Source organism: Tachyglossus aculeatus, chromosome 13, assembly GCF_015852505.1.
Source record: "Tachyglossus aculeatus isolate mTacAcu1 chromosome 13, mTacAcu1.pri, whole genome shotgun sequence".
NCBI lineage: Eukaryota > Metazoa > Chordata > Mammalia > Monotremata > Tachyglossidae > Tachyglossus > Tachyglossus aculeatus.
Window position 1 is genome coordinate 23,003,580 of NC_052078.1, and position 17,876 is coordinate 23,021,455.

The window sequence follows — 17,876 nt, forward strand, 5'->3', positions numbered from 1 at the left end:
GAGAGACAGAAAAACAGAAAGCAAGAGTGACAGTGACAGCAAGGCAGAAAAATAGACGGAGAGGCAGAGAGGGAAACACAGAGACAGAGGGAGGGAGGTAGTGAGACAGAGAGAGGGAGAGATAGGGATATAGAGAGAGTCAGAGAGACAAAGAGAGAGACACAGGAAGACAGAAAGACAGAAAGCAAGAGTGACAGAGATAGCAGGGCAGAAAAATAGACAGGGAGAGAGAGACACAGAGACAGAAAGAGAGAAAGAGAAAGAAAGAAGGAAAGAAATAGGGAGGGAGTTAGTGAAAGAGATAGAGAGCGGGATAAAGAGGGAGTCAGAGAGACAAAGAGAGAGACACAGAAAGACCGAAAGACACAGAGAGAGCAAGGCAGAAAAATAGAGAGTCAGAGAAGCAAACACAGAGACAGAAAGGCAGAGACAAAGGAGGGAGAGAGACAGGGAGGGAGCGAGGGAGAAGGAAGGAAGGAGAGATGGGGGTGAAGGAGAGAAAGGGAGTGAGAGAGATAGAGGGAAGAAGAGGGAGAGGGAGAAAGAGTGAGGCAGAGCCTTTCTAAAGGCAGGAAGGCCCCGTGGGTGCTGTTAGGATTAATTTGTGATTATTGCTGCCTCTCGCTGGCAAGAGGAAGAGAACAAACAGCTATTACCCATGCAGCCTCTTCATCTCCCCACCTCCACCGCAACCCGCCCCAGGAATGGGAATTTTGCCATCTTGCCCCCACATAGAGGCCGGGGGTAGAAGCACGAAAGATCCAGAAAATAAAACACAAAATCCCATAGGTTTCCAAGAACCGTTTTCCTCAGCGAGCGATTGCGGCTAGAGATCAAGTGGGGGCTTTCAGGGGGTCTGCCCAATAGCCAAGGGGGAGAAAGGAAGTTGCCTCACTTGCTTGCAGGAACTTAGTTGTTTGCCAAGATCTTGGGTCCCTCAGGAACCCCCTTGGCCTGCTTCTGGCTAATAATAATAATTGTGGTATTTATTAAGTGCTTACTATGTGCCAAGCACTGTTTTAAGGGCTGAGGTAGATACAAGGTAATCAGGTTGTACACAGTCCTTGTTCCACATGGGGCTCACAGTGTTAATCCCCATTTTACAGATGAGGTAACTGAGGCCCAGGGAAGTGAAGTGACTTGCCCAAGGTCACACAGCAGACATGTGGCGGAACCGGCATTAGAACCCAGGTCCTTCTGACTCTCAGGCTGGTGCTCTATCCACTAAGGCATGCCACGACCTAATTCACTTGTAACTTCCCCAGAGCTTAGAACAGTGTTTGACACATAGTAAGAGCTTAATAAATACCATTAAAAAAATGGGGTCAGAGGAGCTACGCTCGGGGTGGTGGGATTTATCGACAGACTTTTCCAGTGGCCTGTCTAGCCTTCCTGCCTACAGTCAAATAGCCACCAAGCCCAAACCTCCAAGAAACACAACCCAAGGCAGTGGAACAAGACAGCCAAGGAGATAATGATAATAATAATTATTATTATGGTATTTGTTAAATGCTTACTCTGTGCCAGGCACTATACTAAGCGCTGGGGTGGCTACAAGCAAAGCGAGGTGGACACAGTCCTTTGTCCCACAGGGGGCTCGCCATCTCAATCCCCATCTTACAGATGAGGTAACTGAGGCCCAGAGGAGTGACTTGCCCGAGGTCATGCAGCAGACAAGTGGCGGAGCCAGGATTAGAACCCATGACTTTCTGATTCCCAGTACCGTGCTGTATTCACTACACCACATCGCTTCTCATGGGGACTGTTTGCGGGCAGTCGGCAGAGGCTGGGGCGAGACTTCAGCCTTCAGCCCAATGTAAGTAGTGAGAAGCAGGATGGCATAGTGGATAGAGCATGGGCCTGCGCATCAGAAGGTCCTGGGTTCTATTCCCGGCTCCTCCACTTGTCTGCTGTGTGATCTCAGGCAAGTCACTTCACTTCTCTGAGCCTCAGAGACCTCATCTGTAAAATGGGGATGAAGCCTGTGAGCCCCATGTGGGACAACAACTGTGACATACTTGATTAGCTTGTATCCACCCCAGCGCTTAGTACAGAGCCTGGCACATTGTAAGCGCTTAACAAATACCGTCACTATGAAGTAGTGTCTCACTGGAGCAGGCAGAGCCCGGCTGCCATGGAACCAGTCCGGTGATGGGGAAGAGTTAAACCAGATCTGGGTTGGCTAAGTTCAGTACGCTCAGGGGAGACATGTTTACATTTTACAGTTTAAATAGCTCCTGCTGACTCGCCAGGGTGTTTATCATCACGCCACCTCCGTCTCCCCCACTCCCGGGCCTCGGGGTTTAAGAACGGACCGTCCTTGAGAAACGAGGACGATGTCTTAGCCTATTAATACTAATAATAATAACTGCGGTATCTGTTAAGCGCTTACTATGGGCCGGGCACTGTACTGAATGCTAGGATGGAACCAAGCAATTCGGTTTGGACAGAGTCCCTGTCCTATGTGGGGCTCACAGTCTCCTTTTAAGAGATGAGGGAACTGAGGCACGGAGAAGTGAAGTGACTTGCCTAGGGACTCACAGCAGACAAGTTGCAGAGGTGGGATTAGAACCCAAGTCCTTCTGACTCCCGGCCCCTGCTCTATCCACTAGACCGCACTGTTTATTGCCCAGATGGAATCAATTACCAATCAATCCATCCACCAATGGTATTAATTCAATCAATCAATCAATCATATTTATTGAGCGCTTACTGTGTGCAGAGCACTGTACTAAGCGCTTGGGAAGTACAAGTTGGCAACATATAGAGACAGTCCCTACCCAACAGTGGGCTCACAGTCTAAAAGGGGGAGACAGAGAACAAAACCATACTAACAAAATAAATAGAATAGATATGTACAAGTAAAATAAATAAATAAATAGAGTAATAAATATGTACAAGCACTTACTGTGTGCAGAGCACTGGACTAAGCGCTTGGCAGAGTACAGTAGATCAGAAGTGGTAGACGCATTCTCTGCCCAACAAGGAGTAAAGTGGCCCTCTCATATCTGTGGATGATAACCTCACGTTGCCTTCTAATAATAATAATGATAATAATAAATATGGTATCTGTTAAGCGCTTACTATGGGCAAAGCGCTGTTCTAAGCGCTGGGGTAGATATAGCTTTAATTCTTTTTATTCTGATGATTTTGACACCTGTCTACATGTTTTGTTTTGTTGTCTGTCTCCCCCTTCTAGACTGTAGGCCCGTTGTTGGGTAGGAACCGTCTCTATATGTTGCCGATTTGTTCTTCCCAAGCGGTTAGTACAGTGCTCTGCACACAGTAAGTGCTCAATAAATATGATTGAATGAATGAATACAGGGTAATCAGGTTGGACACACTCCCTGGCCCACATGGGGCTCACAGTCTTAATCCCCATTGTACAGATGAGGCCACTGAGGCACAGAAAAGTTAAGTGACTTGCCCAAGGTCACTCAGCAGTCAAGTGGTGGAACTGGGATTAGAACCCACGTCCTCTGACTCCCAATCCCGGGCTTTTGCCAATAGGCCAGGCTGCTTCTTATACTACTTCTACGTGGCTCAGTGGAAGGAGCCCGGGCTTGGGAGTCAGAGGTCATGGGTTCTAATCCTGATCCGCCACATGTCTGCTGTGTGACCTTGGGCAAGTCACTTAACTTCTCTGAGCCTCAGTTACCTCATCTGTAAAATGGGGAGCAAGACTGTGAGCCCCATGTGGGACAACCTGATCACCTTGTATCCCCCACCAGCGCTTAGAACAGGGCTTTGCACATAGTAAGCACTTAACAAATGCCATCATTATTATCATTATTGCTACCACTATACTATACTATACACTATATATACTATATTGTATATACTATACTACTACTTCTTCTATTTTAGGAAACCAAAAGGCTTCTTTCTGAAGCACCGGGCTCATTTAGAAGTTAGGCTGTTTTTTTGCCAGATCACAAGTTAATTTTTTTTTATAGTATCTTTTGGATTAAAAAAAAAAAACCCTCCAAAGACTGCTGCCATGGATTATCTTTCTAACCTAGGAAATGGCTTATTCATGTTCTCACGGGCTAAGATAGCCCATTTTTCTTGGGTTACTCCAAGCGATGACTGAGAAACTCGTGAACAGAAATCAAGGGAAGAGGATGACTGTTGCGATCGTGTTAGAAAAAAATTTTATTGCATTTTTTTTGTTTGTTTAGCTTGGTTAGCGGTTTACATTTGTGTAGAAATAAATGGGTTCTGGGCATGAAAAAGCCGCAATCAACTTTCTACCTTAAGGCATTTGGGAACTATGCAGACTACGTCAACGACTATAAATAAACATTTCATTCCTTATTAGAGGAGAGGAGTGCTGAAAGTGTTGGAGAGAATCTATTAGTACTTGAGTTTGAACATGGTTTGGGAAAATTTCACAGACTCAATCCAGACTGCACATTTACACTAACAGAATATCCCAAAATCAGAAGAAGTCGATAAACTGAAACAATATCCTCCTTTATCGACGAAGCAATAAAAATTACAGTCTAGTGTAGTAACTTAGAGGAATTTTTAAACCATTATATTGTGCATGGGAAATAGTAAAATGAAGCCGTATCAACTTGCAGAAAGGTCTTTAGAGAGAAACTTTATATTTTAATGTTATGCTCATATATAGCCAACAGTAGGAGTAAAAGCCAGCCTAGTATCAGTCCAAAGTTCTGCAAGAGAAACATCAACCAGGGTCTCTGTGTTTGAACATGAGTCATTTCAGGAAGCTAAAAAAAGAATAAAAAGCAGAATGAGATCCAGATATATTCATCGCTGGGAAAGAGTTTAATGGGAAAACACGACAGCTATATATTTCAGGGCATTCGAACCGCTAGGATTCTTCATCGACTTATAAAACTCTTTACGTAGTTCTACCGTTATGGTATGGAACATGCACAGAATCACTTAATAAGATCCTCAGGGCAATAATGATGGTATTTGTTAAGCGTTTACCAATCGTGGTACTTGTTAAGAGCTGACTATGTGCCAGGCGCTGTACTAAGTGCTGGGGTAGATACAGAGTAATCAGGTTGGACACAGTCCCTGTCCCACATGGGGCTCACGGTCTTAATCCCCATTTTACAGATGAGGGAACCGAGGCACAGAGAAGTGAAGCAACTTGCCCAAAGTCAAACAGCAGACAAATTGCAGAGCCGGGATTAGAATCCAGGTCCTTCTGATTCCCAGGCCCGTGCTCTAGCCACTAGGGCACTGGGGTAGATACAAGATAATCAGGTCAGGCACAGTCCCCGTCCGTTGTGGGACTCACAGTCTAGGTAGGAGGGAGAAAAGGTCTTGAACCCCGATTTTGCAGAGAAGGAAACCAAGGCCCAGAGAAGTTGACCTCTCCAAGGTCATGCAGCAGGAATGTGGCAGAGCAGGGAGGGTGGAGAAATCTTCTTAGAAGGAGAAACGTAATAATAGTAATAATAATTTAATAATTGTGGTATTTGTTATGCACTTACTATGGGCCAGGCACTGTACTAAGTGCTGGGGTGGATACAAGCAAAATGGGTTGGACATAGTCCCTGTCCTATGCGGGGCTCACAGTCTCAATCCCCATTTTACAGATGAGGGAACTGAGGCCCGGAGAAGTGAAGCGACTTGCCCGAGGTCACACAGCAGACAAGTGGCGGAGCAGGGATTAGAACCCATGACCTTCTGAATTCCAGGCCTGGGCTCTATCCGCTATGTCAACCTCCTACAATTGCAGACCTCTCCGTGTAGGAATCAGCAATGGTTTGGATTATTTTGTCTTCTCTTCTCCCTCTACTCCGCCCACACATCCCCTCCCTTTAAATTCACGGTTTATTGGAGGGCCAGAAGGACAGCCTCAGGATCGGGATCTGGCTTTTTCTGTCTCTCCTGTATCTACCCCAGTGCTAAGTACAGCGCCTGGCATATAGTAAGCTCTTGACAAGTGCCACAATTAGTAAACGCTTAACAAATAACATAATTATTACTCTGAGAATCACACCTCCACTGATCCGGATAGAGCACGGGCCCTGGAGTCAGTAGGACCTGGGTTCTAATCCCAGCCCCACCACATTTCTGCTGCGTGACCTTGGACAAGTGGCTTCACTTCTCTGTGCCTCAGTCACCTCATCTGTAAAACAGGGAGAAGAGTGTGAGCCCCATGTGGGATAGGGGTTGTGTCTGACCTGATTAGCTTGTATCTACCCCAACTCTTAGAGCAGTGCTGGGCACATAGTAAGCAACCAACACCATCGTCATCATCTTCTCTGCTCTCGGCAACAGAAAGAGAGACAGCTTCCAAAGACATTGGATGCCTTCCCCCAATCCCCAGGGTCTACACAGAACTGAAGAGGATCTCTGAATCTGGATATCTGGAACACTTACTCTGGGCAGAGCAATCAATATTTATTGAGCGCTTGCTTGGAGTAGAGCACTGCACTAAGCACCTGGGAGAGTACGATATAATAGAGTTGGTAAACACATTCCCCACCCAGTAGGAGCTTACGGTTTAGATGGGGAGACAGACATTAAAGTAAATTACAGATATGTATGTCAGTGCCGAGGGGGTGAGAGAAGGGTGAATAAAGGGGATAAATCCAAGTGCAAGGGTGAAGCAGAAGCGAGTGGGAGAAGAGGAAATGAGGACTTAGTCGGGGAAGGCCTCGTGGAGGAGATGTCATTTTAGTAAAGCTTTGAAGGTGGGGAGGAGTGATCACCTGTTGGATATGAAGAGGGAGAGGTTCCAGGCCAGAGGCAGGACATGGGTGAGGGGTCAGTGGTGAGAGAGACAGAGGTGAGTAGGTTGGCATTGCAGGAGTGAAGTGTATGGGCTGGATTGTGATAGGAGATCGATGAGATAAGATAGCATTCTACTAAGTGCCTGAAAGAGTGTAATAGAGTTGGTAGACACAATCCCTGCCCTTAATGAATTTACAGCTTTGAGAGGACAACATTTTGCTAGGAGAGTTTCTCCCATTTAGAGATTCATTCGATGCTTATTTAAAGGAACAGGAACAATCTGGGAAATGGAACCCAAAATTAAAGCAATGTTCCCACACCTACCTCCCATCTTGGTCACTAGAGCTATGCTGGCCACTTGGATGTTTGTTTTTCTGGTATCTGTTAAGCGCTCACTCTATGCCAGGCACTGTACTAAGCAATGGCGTAGATACAAATTAACTAGGTTGGACACAGTCCCTGTCTCACACAGTCTTAATCGCCATTTTACAGATGAGGGAACAGAGGCACAGGAAAGTGATGTGATTTACCCAAGGTCACACAGCAGACAGGTGGAGGGGCCAGGATTAGAACCCAGACCCTTCTGATTCCTAGGTCCCGGCTCTGTCCTCTGTGCAACATTGCTTCTCACCTGGATTGAGTTGACCAGTCTCTGGTGGCTGAGATTCCCCCTCTCGGGGGACTCTCTGAGCCAGAGTTGGCTATGGGGGCTATCTTTCCCTCAGTGGCTTCAGGCAGCGTGACAGAAATCTCCATGGCTTCATCCCTGTTTCATAGGCCATCCTTTTATTGGTTCAACTGCCACATACCTCACAGATACAGTTAGTAGTTGGGGTATGGGGAGGTCAGCTGTGGGGAGGGGTCCTGAGTCTCTTCGGTCTTCCTGTTGCCTTCCGACCTTTAACGAGAAAGAGAAGCACAGGAGAGAGACTGAGAGTGATAGAGGGAGGAAGAGTGAGAAAAAAAAGAGGAAGAGGGTGAGAAAGAGAGAGAAAAAAGAGAGCAAGAGACAATGAGAGAAATGGGGAGAGAGTTGGAGAAAGAAAGAGAAGATAAAGAGAGAAGGAGGGAGAGAGTTTAGGAAAAAAAGGGAGAGAGAAGAAGCCCATTAAAATAGCTGCCAATATTGTTTTGTCATTTAGGAATTTGGTATTCACACCAGAACTCATGTATATATCTATAAATTATTGGTTTCTATTAATGTCCGTCTCCCTCTCTAGACCATAAGCTAGCTGTGGGCAGGGAAAGTGTCTACCTACTGTTATCTTGTCCTCTCCCAAGCACTTAGTACCATGCTCTGCGCACAGTAACAGCTCTGTCTGACTGTCTGACTGACTGACTCTCATTTCCGATGCAGTCAGAGGCCCTCTCAGCCTCTGGCCCTTGTCTGGGAACTGTCCACCCGCTTCCCTGTCCATTCCTGGTGCAACCTGGAAGCGGGAATGGTGGCTGGAGAACTTGGAGCAGGCAGTCCACTCTCCAGAACAACCCCCCGGCCCTGCCCAGCCCTGGCCGCAGCAAACTATCAATCAACCAATCGATCGATCAGTGGTATTTCCTGAGCACTTACTCTATGCAGAGCACTGAACAAAGCACTTGGGAGAGTAAGATAGGCTAAGGAGACATGATCCTTGGCCCTAACGGGGCAAACAGTGCACTGGGGATAACTAGAGGAGGAGAACGTGTCTTCTAATTCTGTTGTATTGCCCTCTCCCAAGTGCTTAGTAAAGTGCTCTGCGCACAGTAAGTGCTCAATAAATACGGTTGAATGAATGAATAGTAAGCACTCAATAAATACCAAAGACCATCCCTTTCCACCTCAAGAAGAAACTCCTGGCCATTGGCTTTAATAATAATAATTGTGATATTTGTTAAGCGCTTACTATATGCCACGCACTATACTAAGTACTGGGATGGATACAAGCAAATCGGTTTGGACACAATCCCTGTCCCACATGGTGCTCAGAGTATCCATCCCATTTTACAGATGAGGGAACTGAGGTACAGAAAAGTGAAGTGACTTGCCCAAGGTCACACAGCAGACAGGTACTCAGGTAACTCTCTCCCTGGTTCTTCTACATTCCTTTCATTCATTCAATCAACCGTATTTATTGAGCGCTTATTGTGTGCAGAGCACTGTACTAAGTGCTTGGAAAGTACAATTCGGCAACAGATAGAGACAATCCCTACCCAACAACGGGCTCACAGTCTAGAAGAGGGGAGACAGACAGCAAAATAAAACAAGTAGACAGGGATCAATAGCATCAATATAAATAAATAGAATTATAGATCTATACACATCATTAATAAAATAAATAGAATAATAAATATGTACATATAGACCCAAGTGTTCTCCTCTTACACCCCAGCTTTGCTCCTCTTCCACTACCAATTCAATCGTATTTATTGGATGCTTACAGCGCGCAGAGCACTGTACTAAGTGCTTGGGAGAGTACAGTATAACAATAATCAGACACATTCCCTGCCCACAAATGAGTCTAGAAACTGTACCTACTACTTATATAACACTACCTCCTCCTACCTCCTAAACTCTTATCCCAGCCTTTGCCAAGGACATGATGGACTGGTGTTCCCACCCTCTTCAGACTGCTTCTTCTAAAGCGTAAGCTTGTTAATGACAGGGAGTGTGTCTCCTAATTCAGCTGTCTAGTGCTCCGCACCTAGTAAGCGCTCAACAAATACCACCGATTGATTAGCGTGCAACAGCCTAATTCTGCTTCGGGCTTAAGGCTTGTGGCCAAAGGGACTGAGAGTTAAAGGGATCAATCAATCCATGGTATTTATTGAGTGTTTACTGTGAGGAGCGCTGTACTGAGCATTTGGGAGAGTAAGAGGGAGTTTACTCTGCTCCGGCCTCCCACCCTGCCATCGCCTCTTGGCACTCTCAGCCTTCTGGTTCCCCAAATTTCCCAGCTCTCAGTGGGCCCTGAAGGCAGCAAAAAGCCAAGAAAGGGAAGTTCTTGCATTTTCTGTCAGGGGATAATGAACGTTTCAGGGAATCGGAGGCATTTTGGGATTCCAGCCAATGTTCAAGGAGTGAGAAAGGTGGGGAAACTTGTAGAAAGTGGGGGGCCCCCGGGAACTTCAGCTTTAATTACATCGCCTTCCATCGCCGCATTGTAAGTACCAAGGCTGCTGGGGTTCATGGACCACAAATGCTTCAAACCGCGGGTGGGGATGATTCACTCTTCCTGCCTTAGCGAACGCAGGTTTTAAATGTTCGATTACGTTCGTTTCTGCGGCTTGGAAGGGATTTCAGAGGCTTATGTTTATTTCAGTCAAAGAACACTTGAGACGGAGCGGGGAGAGCTTCTCGAGTTTAAGGATGATGCACTGCGATTTGAATCGTTATGGAAGGTTCACGTCCACGGGACACTTTTTCCACTCTTGCGCCCACGTGGCAGGGAACTGTGGGCCAGGAAGCTGGCACCAGCTCAATTCCAATTCACCTTTGCTCACTCCAACTGGGGCCTCTCTTCTGCTCAGCCACCCCAGCGCTTACCAGGGTGTCTGGCACATAGGAAGCGCTTAACAAATACCACAATTATTATTATTTTTATTCTCCTACCTCTTTCACTTCCACACCTGTGACACGTGTCTACATGTTTTGTTTTGTTGTCTGTCTCCCCCTCCTAGACTGTGAGCCCGTTGTTGGGTAGGGACCGTCTCTATATGTTGCCGACTTGTACTTCCCAAGCGCTTAGTACAGTGCTCTGCACACGGTAAGCGCTCAATAAACGCGATTGAATGAATGAATGAATGAATCTGTCCCTTGGTGAATTCCTAAATCGAACTCTCTGGCCTGGATCTCTCACCTCCTCCATCCTCCAGGTTGTTAATGTTTAATGTGGGCTTCTCAACCTCATCAACCACCTGCCCAAATTCCCCAGGGTCAGTTTCAGGGTACATCGTCACCCCTTCCCCATTGTAGCTGTGAATCTTGGGACTCCCAGTCCAAACTCGGAAGATGAGGAACCGCCGATGCGGAGTTTCCCATCATCCCCTGCTGCTCCCGCCCGGGGCCGGTTTCCGACAGTGGACCACCCAAGGACAGAGGGCGAGGCTCTCCCCCTCCCTCCCAACATTTCAGAGGATGTCATGCCACGCGCTGTGTGCACCCCTGAGGCGACGATGTCATGGATAACCTTTGGCGGGACTACGTTTTGGATTTGAGGCTGGGTGCCCAGCTTTGAGGGAGCAGGAGGGGAAGACATAGCGGAACAGAGGGAAGATGAGAAGAAGAAACCCACAAAAAGTATTCGGAGGAGTCCTTCCTTCACCTCTGGCCCTCTGATTCTCACTCAGCCCTAAAGCAGTGTGAGCACCTCACTTCACACAGGAAATCATCATCATCAGTGGAATTTATTGAGCACTTACTAAGTGCAGAGCAACGTACTAAGTGCCTGGGAGAGGACAATATAACAGGGTTGGCAGACACGTTCCCTGCCCCCAACGAGCTTTGAGTCTGGAGGGGGAGACCAACATTAATATGAATGTAGATGATATAAATACATAATAATTAAAAATAACAACAAAAATGAATAATGATAATAGAAGCAGTGTGGCCTGGTGGATAGAGCGTGGAACTGGAAGTCAGAAGGAACTGGGTTCTAATTCCGGCTCCGCCACTTGTCTGCTGGGTGACCTTGGGTAAGTCACTTCACTTCTCTGGGCCTCAGTTACCTCATCTGGAAAATGGGAAGCAAGGCCGTGAGCCCCGTGTGGGACAGGGACTGTGTCCAAACTGATTACCTGGTATCTTCCCCAGTGCTAGTGCTTAGTAAAGGGCTTAGCAGATAGTAAACGTTTAACAAATACCATTTTTTTTTAAGAAATGGCAGGGACGCGATTAGCACCTAGGTCCTCCCGACTCCCAGGCCCGTACTTGGAGCGCTTAGAACAGTGCCTTGCACATAGTAAGTGCTTAACAAATAACAATAATATTATTATTAGTAGTAGTATTATATTATTATTATTATTATTATCATTATTGTTAACAACAGCTTAAGTTGGTTCAGCAACATGTGAAGGATTCTCAGCAGGACTGGCATTTACTGAATGTGTCTGTTTATTGTTCTACCGTACTCCCCCGAGTGCTTAGTACAGTGCTCGGCACACAGTAAGCGCTCAATAAATACGGCTGAATGAATGAACGAATGAATGACTACTAGTCTTCCGGCCCTTGGTGAGAGGGAAGCACCAATGAACCAGATTAAGCTGCCCTTCAGACTTACCAGCCGCATGGATATTCCAAGTCTGCTCAAATCAGCTCATACGTTCAGGGCCGGGGGGAATCGAACCTTTCCAAAATGAAGTGGAGAGAAAGCCCTATTAGCTAAGCAGGGAAAAGCCCTGGAAAAACGTTCTAGAATGAAAGGGGAAAGGGCAGACCCTCTAGACCCAATGGGGTATAGAGGTTCATGAGGGACTGAACATTGTGTCTATACTCACTGGTCTCCCCCGGCAGCGGGTTCCTGGAGTGTGACGGAGGCTGTCAGTCATCCATCCTCTGTCCAGTCGCTGACTGGTCCTTGTGAGCGGGTCGGTGGTCCGTGGGGGGCACGTGACGCCCATAAAGTGAGATCCCCGGCTGTTGCCGCGAGACGGAGGGCCTCACCCCACCCCAAGGGCCATGGTTTGGCCTTAACGGATCTACGCTTCCGTCTGCTACCTAACGCCACAAACTAAGGAAGCAGCGTGGCCTAGTGGATAGATCCCGGGCCTGAGAGTCAGAAGGACCCGGGTTCTCATCCCGGCTCCGCCACGTGTCTGCTACGTGACCTCGGGTAGATCACTTCGCTTCTCTGGGCCTCAGTTACTTCCTCTGTAAAATGGAGATCAAGACTGTGAGCCCCATGTGGGACAGGGACTGTGTCCAACCTGATTAGCCTTGGGTCTACACCAGGGCTTAGAACTGTGTCTGGCACATAGGAAGTGCTTAACAAATACCATAATTATTACTATTATTATTATTATTGTTAATAATAACGATAAAGTAACGGACCACAAGTCTTAAAAACAAACAGGAAACCATCATGGTCATGTGCTCCCGATGGCTTCCAGCTCAAACCCACTGGTTCCTGGGCTCCAGTGATTGTCCATTCAGAGGACAGCTCTCCTCTCCTCACTCCTCCCCATACGATGGTGATGATGATGATGGTATTTGCTAAGCGCTTACTACGTGTCAGTCAGTGAACTAAACGCTGGGATAGATACAAGATTGTCAGGTTGAACACAGTCCCTGTCCCCCACAGGGCTCACAGTCTTAATCCCCATTTTATGGATGAGGTAATTGAGTCACAGAAAGTCAAGTAACTTGCCCAAAGTCACACAGCAGATGAGGGGCAGAGCAGGGATTAGAACCCAGGTCCTTCTGACTCTCTGGCAAAATGCAGGTCCTTCTGACAAGTTTCCTGACCACAGTGAGTTTACAGACTGTAAGGTTTGTCTTCCCCTGTAAACCGTAAGTTCCTTGAGGTCTACCAACTCTGTTGTACTCTTCCGAACGTTTAGTGTAGTTCTCTTCATGCAGGAAGCGCTCAGATAAATACCAACGATTAACTGATCGACTGACAAAGTGGGTGGACAGGGAAAATGCAAAAATTCCCCAAAACACACCCCACTAGGGAGAGAGAAACCCTTCCAGAGCTGGAGGCAGGAAGATTCAAAAGAAAGTCTTCCTCCTCAGAAGAGGTGGAATTGTGGTGCAGAAGGATGACGGAGAAGGCCGTGAGCCCAGATTGAAAGGAGAAAAAAGAGAAATCATGAAAGAAAAACAGAACAAGACTGTTATATTTTATGTTGTACTCTCCCAATCCCTTAGTACACTGCTCTCAGACAGTAAGCTCTCAATGAATACGACTGAATTAATGATGAATGAAGCGATGACAATTCCTGAACGCTCTCTGTGTGCAGAGCACTGTACTAACCTCTTGAAAGAGTAATAATAATGATGGCATTTGTTAAGCACTTACTCTGTGCAAAGCACTGTTCTAAGCGTTGGGGACGTTACAAGGTGATCAGGTTGTCCCACGGGGGCTCACAGTCTTCATCTTTTAGACTGTGAGCCCACTGTTGGGTAGGGACTGTCTCTATATGTTGCCAACTTGTACTTCCCAAGCGCTTAGTACAGTGCTCTGCACACAGTAAGCGCTCAATAAATACGATTGATGATGATGATCCCCATTTTACAGCTGAGGTAACTGAGGCACAGAGAAGTTAAGTGACTTGCCGAAAGTCACACAGCTGACAATTGGCAGAGCCAGGATTCGAACCCATGACCTCTGACTCCAAAGTCCAGGCTCTTTCCACTGCGCCATGCTGCTTCTCTTCAGTACAATGAACAATATAAAAGACATATTCCCTGCCCACAACGATCTTAGAGTCTAGAGGGGGAGTCAGACATTAATATAAATTTAAAAAATTCAGATATGTACTTCAGTGCTGTGGGGCTGGGATGGGGGGATGAATAAAGGGAGCAAGTCAGGGCAAAGCAGAAGGGAGTGGGAGAAGAGGAAAGGAGGACTTAGTCAGGGAAGGCCTCTTGGAGGAGATGGGCCTTCGATTAGGCTTTGAAGGCGGGGAGAGTCATTGTGTGTTGTATATGAAGAGGGAGGGCATTCTGGGCCAGAGGCCCAGATCTGGACAATCAATCAATCAGTCAATCGTATTTATTGAGCACTTACTGTGTGCAGAGCACTGTACTAAGCGCTTGGGAAGTACAAGTTGGCAACAAGAGGTCGGAGGTGAGATAGAAGAGATCGAGGTACAGTGAGAAGGTTGACAGACGAGCGAAGTGTGTTTGGCACCACAGTAAGCGCTCAACAAATATCACGACCATCATGTGAACTATATGAGCGGGGTCCCAGGAATGCCTTGCGGGAGTTGGCCACAAAACGATTTCACCCCGAGGCAAGAACAGTGGCCCCGTGGGCTGCTCTCCCATCCCTTCGGGATCCGGCGCTTCTGGGAGGCGGAAAATACCGCACGAGGGGCCTTCCCATTCCTCCCAGGCTGGCTTCTGTTTATCTCATCTGCGGGGATCATGTGGGAATTCGCCTGAAGAGGAAACCTGTGGGGACATCAGCAGAGCCCTGCCGGGGAGGGTCCGCGTGCCCGGCAAGGCCTCGGAATCTCAGGGTCACTTCTCCAGTCTGGCCCACATCCTTCCCCTCAGGCATGGCCCCGGATGTTCAGGCCAGAAGAGCGCTGGAGCTCCCAGGATCCAGCTCCTCCTTTTCTGGAATGTCTACCGGAGCCCGGACAACTCCCCGGCTCTGGCAGCCGCTCCGCTCTGCTACCGATTTGGGACAACAGTCAGATCTCGTGTGGGAATTAAATAAGAGTCAAAGGCTCGATCCTCAAACTCGCTATATTCGTAGTTTTGATATCATTGACGGCTGAGTGTTTCAATAGTTAAGTTTGGGTTCTTTCATTCATTCATTCCATCGTATTTATTGGGCGCTTATATTGTGTGCAAAGCACTGTATTAAGTGTTTGGGTTATGATCTCATCTACTATGGATAAAATACACTGTGAAGGGAGGACAATTAGGGTAAAAATGATGGCTGGTAGGATGGTTCAAACAGTTCAGCAGTATTAATCGAGCACTCCCCCTGCGCAGGGCACTGTACTGAGCGCTTGGGAGGAATGGAAGTTAGCAGTTACAATCCCTGCCTTCAAGGAGCTGACAATCTACTGGGAGAGGCAGATCCAAAAATAAATTACAGGTGGGGGAAGAATTGGAGAATATCGATATGCGCACTATTTTTTGTGGTATTTGTTAAGTGTTTTCTATGGGCCAGACACTGTATTAAGCACTGGGGGAGACAATAATAATAATGATGATGGTATTTATTAAGTGCTTACTATGTGCCAAGCACTGTTCTAAGCACTGGGGGAGATACAAGGTAATCAGATTGTCCCATGTGGGGCTCACAGTCTTAATCCCCATTTTCCAGATGAGGCAACTGAGGCACAGAGAAATTGTGTTGCCGACTTGTACTTCCCAAGCGCTTAGTACAGTGCTCTGCACTCAGGAAGTGCTCAATAAATATGATTGATTGATTGATTAAGTGACTTGCCCAAAAGTCACACAGCTGACAAGTGGCAGAGTCGGGATTAGAACCCACGATCTCTGACTCCCAAGCCCGGGCTCTTTCCACTAAGCCATGCTGCTTGGATACGGCCCCTATCCCCCATGAGGCTCATAGTCTTAACCCCCATTTTACAGATGAGGTGACTGAGGCCCAGAGATGTTTAAGTGACTTGTCCAAGGTCTCACAGCAGACAAGTGACGGAGCAGGGACAGTCGGTGATATTTATTGAGCACTTAACTGTGTGTAGAGCGTTGTACTAGTGCTCCCGAGGGGCCGGGGCGAAAGGGAGTGAGAGTCGAAGTATTTAGGTGATCCAGAAATGTTGAACTGACAGTCGGGGAGTGAGAGGTTAATCAGGGAGGGTCTTCTGGAGCCAGGATCTAGCAATCCGGGGGCGTAATTCTCATGGTCTAGTGGAAAGAGCAGGGTCCTGGGAGGCAGAAGGACCTGGGTTCTAATCCCGGCTCAGCCACTTGTCTGCTGTGTGACCGTGGGCCAGTCACTTCACTGCTCTGGGCTTCAGTTGCCTCATCTATTAAATGGGGATTAAAACTGTGAGCACCAAGTAGGACAGGAACCGTGAGGGTAACCTGATTAGCTTGTATCTGCCCCAGAACATAGTTCAGTGCCTGATACTTAGTGAGCACTTAAACACCACAACGAAAGTGTTATACAAATTCCAAGTATTCCCTTGTCAACATTTCATCCGGATGCTGTTTAGCCTGTCCTGTTGGGGTGAGCTACAAAAGGTCCGAGAATTGATTAAACGTGGCACAGATGCCGCATAGCCTAGTGGAGAGAGCACGGGCCTAGGAGACAGAGGGATCTGGGTTCTAATTCTGGCTCCACCACTTGTCTGTTGTGTGACCTTGGACAAGTTGCTTCACTTCAAGTCGCCTCGGTTCCCTCAGCTGGAAAATGGGGATTAAGAATGTGAGCCCCAAGTGGGACAGGGACTGGGTCCAACCTGATTAACTTGTACATACCCCAGCACTTAGAACAGTGCTTGGCACTTAGTAAGCACTTGACATGTACCATAATTACTATTAATTATTAAGATTGTGAGCCCATTGTGGAACAGGGACTGTGTCCCACCTAACTCGTATCTACCCCAGCAGTCGGAACAGTGTTGGGCACATAGTAAGCACTTAACAAGTACCATAATTATTACTAATTATAAGACTGTGAGCCCTATGTGGGACAGGGGCTGCATCCAACCCAATTACCTTGCACCTGCCCCAGCGCTTAGTACAGTGCCTGCCGCACGGTAAGCACTCAACAAATACCACAGTTATTATTATGATCATCGCTTTTAGAGTTTGCAAAGAGGCGTGCTATTGAGAAAGATCGAGGTCCTTACCATTTCCACCAGCGATAAATACAAGAACATGCCCGCCGTAACGGAGAAAATCCAGTTCTGCACCCCAGGGTCGGCTGATATCGCCAGGCCTACGTAAAGGCCCAGGAAAGCAGGGAGCGCACTGAGAAAATTGATCAGGACGGCCGTCTTGGTTGGCATTCCTGTGCTAAGGAGCACAGCAAAGTCACCTACGATTGAGAGGAAAAGGACGTGACGTGACTTTGGGACTTGAACTCGGGGGCCATCTTGACATATTAATAATAATGGTATTTGCTGACTGCTTACTATGTGACAGGCACCGTACTAAGCACTGGGATGGTTACAAGCAAATCGGGTTAGACACAGTCCATGGCCCACACGGGGCTCAAACTCTCAATCCCCATTTTCCAGCCGAGGGAATTGAGGCCCAGAGAAGCCAAGTGACTTCCCCAAGGTCACACAGCAGACAAGTGGTGGAGCTGGGATTAGGACCTAGGTCCTTTTGATTCCCAGGCCCAGGCTCCAGCCATTAGGCCAAACTCGAGCGTGGAAGCCTGCTGAAGCCAGCTTCGTTGGGAGTAGCCCAAAGTACCTACAACAAAAAGTCGTCGGGCATTCTCTCTCAGAACTCCTAGAGCTGACAGAGTTGCCATTCTGGAGTTGTATTTGTTTAGCTGTTCCTAAAGATAGCGAAT

General features: G+C 47.3%; 1 protein-coding gene across 1 annotated transcript in view; it reads right to left on the reverse strand.

The window, feature by feature from the left end:
• Positions 1-4,177: 4,177 nt before the first annotated feature.
• SLC39A12 (solute carrier family 39 member 12) overlaps positions 4,178-17,876 on the reverse strand; it is a 42,331-nt gene continuing 28,632 nt past the window's right edge. Inside the window, exons 11-12 of the mRNA XM_038755654.1 lie at positions 17,203-17,390; positions 4,178-4,736 (exon numbers count right to left, since the gene is read on the reverse strand). Coding sequence (XP_038611582.1) covers positions 4,608-4,736; positions 17,203-17,390 — 317 coding nt within the window. The 3' untranslated portion in view covers positions 4,178-4,607. The remainder of the gene's footprint in view (positions 4,737-17,202; positions 17,391-17,876) is intronic.